The sequence below is a fragment of the Chiloscyllium plagiosum genome, unplaced genomic scaffold (assembly GCF_037043375.1).
Source record: "Chiloscyllium plagiosum isolate Xiang-an unplaced genomic scaffold, Cpla_swu_hap1 HiC_scaffold_35, whole genome shotgun sequence".
NCBI lineage: Eukaryota > Metazoa > Chordata > Chondrichthyes > Orectolobiformes > Hemiscylliidae > Chiloscyllium > Chiloscyllium plagiosum.
In genome coordinates this window covers 22,218,425-22,224,232 of record NW_028270173.1, presented here as the reverse complement: position 1 = coordinate 22,224,232, position 5,808 = coordinate 22,218,425, and the positions used below count along the sequence as shown (strand labels likewise).

Sequence of the window (5,808 nt, the reverse complement as noted above, 5' to 3'; positions counted from 1 at the left end):
CTTTCGCATTCTTCTTAACTTCAGTGAAATATCCAATCTTCATAGGTCAGTCCTGCCAACCCAGGATTCAGTCTGGTAAATTTTCGTTATGTTTCCTCAATGCCAATAACTTTCTCATCAGATAAGGAGACCAAATCTGCACTTAATATCCCAGATGTGGTCCCACCAAAACCCGAAATAATCACAACAAGATTCCCCTTCTCCATTTCTCAAATACTTTTGCTATCCAGACAGCATTTATTTGCTTTCTTCATTACCTTCTTCACCTGCATGCTTACTTTCAGAGATTGGTGTACATGCGCACCCATGAATTGTTGCACCTCCTAACCTCCCAATGTATTGTCATTCAGGTAATATTCTGCCTTCCTGTTTTTGTTATTAAAGTGGATACAGTCACATTTATCCATCTGTCATCTTCATCTGCTGTGCATTTGGCCATGAAAACAAATTGTTCAAATTACGCTGAAACATCTGTGTATCCACATCTGTCCAAATGTCTTGCAAAATGGTGTCATTGTACTCAGCTCTCCAATTCCTCTGACTGTTCGTTCTATATGAACACCACCCTCTGTGTGAAAAAATATACCCCTCAGGTCCCATTAAAATGTTTCCCCTTTCATCCTAATATCTATGCCCTTATGTTTTAAAATTCCATATCCTGGGGAAAAGACCTTGGCTATTCACCTTATCTGTGCCCAGCCATGATTTTATAAACCTCTATGAGATCATCCCTCTGGTCCAAAGATTAACAAGTGTCACGACATATACAGCTGCTGCTAATCGTCTTTCCCTCCAATCTCAGTAATATCTTTCCAATTGTTTACTACGCCAATTCCAGTTCAATAACATCCTACCTATTGCAGGACTAACCGAATTGTATTCAGTACGCCAAATGTAGCTGTAATAATGATCTGCTCTGCCGCAACAAGATGTCCCAATTTTATACTCAATTTCTAACCAATGAAAGCAAACATTCGAAACGTCTCCTTAATCACCCATCTAACAATGTGCAACTTTGAAGGAACTATGCACCTGCCTCCCGAGGTCACTCTGCTGGACAACACTCACCAGTTCCCAACCATTAACCCTGCAATTCCTACCTTGGTCTGTGTCACATAAATGTATTAGCTCACATCTATCCAAAGTAGATCCCCTCTTCCGCTATATGCTCATATGTAGCAAGACACGCACAGTATTGATGCACCATCTAATGCCTTTAACATCCGATCCCTCTGCCAACGCACATATGCAGCAATGTGTACCCTACATACGATGCAATTCAACAACTTATCCAGGCTCCTGGCATAGCATCTTCCCAGCTTGTGGTGTCTACCATTTACATGGACAGGACAGCATACACAATGGAACGCTACCACCGCTGGTCCCCATTCAAACCACACATCATCGTGACTTGGAAATATATTGCCAATACTTCACTGTCACTGTGTCAAGAAGTCTCCTTGTCACAGATTAAGGCCGTTGTTCAATATTGGCCTGGACACTGCTTTCATCAGTACCCATGAAAAAGCCATCTGTAGTTTTGATGGATCCGGGTCACAATGTTGTTGTGAATTCATCCAGTAGTACTTCCATCTCCTTTCTACTTCGATCTCCAGTCCTCTGGACTTACTAACCATTGTTTCTATCCACTTGGTCAAACCCTTCAGCGTTCTAACTGTTTAGATCAATTCAGAGTGAAAAGTGTAGAATACCAGGTTAGAACCTCCCAAAACATTTCACGAAGGTCGCCTATACTCTAACTCTTCTAGTTGTTTTAGGCAGATGTAAGGTACATATTCCAGCTTTGATGCACCTGGTCAAACCACTTGGCTTCAAGTAAAACAATTTATTTACACACCACTGAATGAAATACAAATTGAAATATAATTGGACAACCGAGCCATCACGACAAACCCCACAACTTAACAAAGGAGCTGTTACAATTTTCTGCAACAACCCCATAAAAACAGCACTTGGAAAAAAACGTTTAGTTCAAACTACAGGTTCTTACGGGAGAGATGTTAGAGAGAGGCATCAGAACCTCTGCCTTTTACAATCCCATTTGAATAAAAGATACAAGGACAACAGAACCCTGTTAAGGCAGCAGTATCATCACGAAAGACACAGTAAAATATCAGTCACTTGATTAATAATGACATATTTTATTTTGTTCATTCGAGAATGTGGGCATCCCTGCCAAGGTTGGCATTTTCCCAAAGGCCAGCTAAGAGTCAATCCTAATGTTCTGAGATCGACATGGCTGTGGATCGTACATCACATATACGATGGAGATGCTTAAAAGCCGTCAGAGGTTCTCGCCGAAAAGACAATCAATTTTTGAAGACAATTAATTTTCCCGCATGTTAATCATGAATGGCGACATAATCAACATTGTGCTCGCGCTATTTGCATAGAAAATTCAACGAAGATTGGTGGAGTTGTGGATAGTGAGGAGGGCTGTTGTCGGCTGCAAAGAGACTTGGATATGATGCAGAGCTGGGCTGAGGAGTGACAGATGGAGTTCAACCCTGCCAAGTGTGAGGTTGTCCATTTTGGAAAGACAAATAAGAATGCGGAATATCAGGTTAATGGTAGGGTTCTTACTGAGGTGGAGGAACAGAGGGAACTTGGGCTCTATGTTCATAGATCTTTAAAAGTTGCCACTCAGGTGGACAGAGCTTGTAAGAAAGCCTATGGTGTATTAGCGTTCATTAGCAGAGGAATTGAATTCAAGAGTCGTGAAGTGATGTTGCAACTGGATAGGACTTTGGTTAGGCCACATTTGGAGTACTGTGTGCAGTTCTGGTCGCCTCACTTTAGGAAAGATGTGGAAGCTTTGGAGAGGGTGCAGAGAAGATTTACCAGGATATTGCCTGGAATGGAGAATAGGTCGAATGAGGATAGGTTGAGAGTGCTAGGCCTTTTCTCGTTGGAACGGCGAAGGATGAGGGGTGACTTGATAGAGGTGTATAAGATGACCAGAGGAATAGATAGAGTAGACAGTCAGAAACTTTTTTCCCTGGGTGCAACAGAGTGTTACAAGGGGACATAAATTTAAGGTGAAAGATGGAAGGTGTAGGGGAGATGTCAGGGGTGGGTTCTTTACCCAGAGAGTGGTGGGGGCATGGAATGCGCTGCCTATGGGAGTGGTAGAGTCAGAATCTTTGGTGACCTTTAAGCGGCAATTGGATAGGTATATGGATGGGTGCTTAAGGTAGGACAAATGTTCAGCACAACATTGTGGGCCGAAGGACCTGTTCTGTGCTGTATTGTTCTATGTTCTATGTTCTATTTGCCACGGTGGAATTTCAACCTATGTCCCCAGGATATGAGATTAGGTTTTAGAATGCTTGCCCAGTGAGGTTATTAGATTAGATTAGATTACTTACAGTGTGGAAACAGGCCCTTCGGCCCAACAAGTCCACACCGACCCGCCGAAGCGCAACCCACCCAGACCCATTCCCCGACATTTACCCCTTCATCTAACACTACGGGCAATTTAACTTGGCCAATTCACCTAGCCTGCACATTTTGGACTGTGGGAGGAAACCGGTGCACCCGGACGAAACCCACGCAGACACGGGGAGAACGTGCAAACTCCACACAGTCAGTCGCCTGAGGCGGGAACTGAACCCGGGTCTCTGGCGCTGTGAGGCAGCAGTGCTAACCACTGTGCCACCGTGCAGCCCATTAAACCACCAACTCCTCCCATCAATACAAATTATTTTCATAACTTTCTGAATAGAGCATAAGGAGATTTCAGCAAGTTCTTCACCTCCTCTCTGAATCTCCTCTGGGTCAGTGCATAAATATAAGTATTTGTGCAGGAGCTGGTGCACATCAGCAGGAACGCTGCCCTGATTGCCACATAGAGTGAGTTTGAAACTTGGAGAGACGTAATGTGGGTAAATCTGACGCAGATATGGATGACAGTGATGGGGCCTGACAGCACCATGAAGCAGCCAGAGATGGTGAAGAGCAGAATGATGGAGGTCCTCCTGCTCTTCAGCTCGGGGTCTCTGCCCATTTCCCCAGCACCATAGCTGCTGTCCTTCAGAGCCCGGCGAACTCTGCTGGCTGCAAGGATATGGCCAGCGGTGAGAGTGTTCAACAGCAGGAGCAGGGGAATAGGAAGAAACATGTTTGAGATGTTGGAGAGCCACCGGTGAGCTGCCCAGGCCGGTGAAGTGAGGTAACTGGTGACGGTGCGGCAGCCCCACTCTACATTGTTCAGAACATGGGTGGGCTCATAGCGAAAAGGCAAGGGAATGTTGACCATGACGTTAAGAGAACTCACGATGAATATAACCACGTTAGCCATTCTTTCAGTGCAATACATCCCCTTCAATTTGTTGCAGCAAATTGCTACAAAGCGGTCAAAGGTGAAGGCGATGGTAAACCAGATGGAGAGTTGGATGCTGAACCCTTGCAGGAAGGCACTGAGTCGGCAGGCGGAGGTGTAGTTCAGCAGTGAATCCGGCAAATGATACTTGAAGATCTGGCTCACAATCACGTTGAAGACAAGGACCATCATATCTCCTGTTGCCATGGCAATCATGTAGTGAGTGATTCCTTTGGAAAGGCCGCACTTCCCTTGGGAAAGAATCAGCACTGTCATCAGGTTCGCTGTAAGGAAAATCAAATCGTGAGATGTATCCAAACACCCAGAGATGTGCAGCGATGAGGTCTTGGGTTAGAAAAGACTGATGTGCTGCTGGCAATGCTAGACTTGAACTTCAATGGAAAACAGTGAAATCTCATTAGCAATACATTGTCTGTGTCATGGAAATAATCAAAGGGTAATTTCAGGACTGGTATATTCTATTGCTCATCACTTTGCACCGTTTGCTCTCCTGATTTCAAGAAAACAAATAGCATTATTTTAGAAGTCACTCAGAGAAGGACCACTTGCCACATTACTGCGATTAAGGTCTTGTTGGCTGAAGTGAGGTTATGCCCATCTACATTCGAGTCTGGAAGAATATAAGGTGATTTCATTGAAACATATAAGATCTTGCGGGGACGAGACAAAATGGAACACAAAAAGAGATATTTACTTTCGACTACAGTGATTAAGCCGAGGGGACACGGTATCAGAATTAACTGGTTCCTTTTTCAAACAAAGGTAAGAAATGTATTATTCTCCGAGAGAGTGGTTGGAGAGTGCAATTCTGTTCCCTTGAAGGTAATGGGATGTTGGCGTATAAGATTGAGCTAGACAGATTTGGATACACAAAGGAGTGGAAGGCTCTGGTTTCCAGGCAGAATAACTGTCAGCCATTGATGACTAATTTTAATGATTACAAGGATGAGATCGAGAATTTCTGTTCCAATTGTTAATGATCCCATTTTCTGCTTAAGCAGAAACAGCCAAAGCACTCTCCCATGAGGGGAACATTGTCTTAGCATTTACCCTGTCAAGATCCTTAAGAATCTGATATGTCTCAATTGGATCACTGTTCATTCTTCTAAACTCCAGACAGTAGACACCAAAACTGTTGAATTTACGACCATAAGACAGTCGTTCCATCCCTCTGATCATCCTAATTGTCCTCGTATGAATTGTGCCAGATGAAAATGTATTTCCTTTGTTACTGGACGAAATTGCTCACAGTGTTCCAAATCTATTCTCAGAGCTGCATGGAACTTGCAATAAGATGTCCCTACTATTGTACTCCAACCCTCTTGAAATATGAGGCCAGAATTCCACACGCCTTCCTTATCACAACGTGTTCCTGTTTGCTAATTTTCTGTTTTTTGTATGTCCGAAGGCCCCATCTTCCTTTGTGTACCTGCTTCCACAAATTG

At 43.8% G+C, this 5,808-nt stretch overlaps 1 protein-coding gene across 1 annotated transcript; it reads right to left on the bottom strand.

Annotated features, from left to right (window-relative positions):
* Positions 1-3,727: 3,727 nt before the first annotated feature.
* On the bottom strand, positions 3,728-4,618 carry LOC148140457 (putative G protein-coupled receptor 139). Its single transcript, XM_087978959.1, has one exon. It carries the CDS (start codon positions 4,616-4,618, stop codon positions 3,728-3,730), a length of 891 nt encoding a protein of 296 aa, XP_087835085.1.
* Between the last annotated feature and the right edge of the window lie 1,190 nt (positions 4,619-5,808).

Excerpts from the sequence above, each read along its gene's own strand:
- LOC148140457 (XM_087978959.1), bottom strand. The coding sequence starts at position 4,618 with ATGACAGTGCTGATTCTTTCCCAAGGGAAGTGCGGCCTTTCCAAAGGA.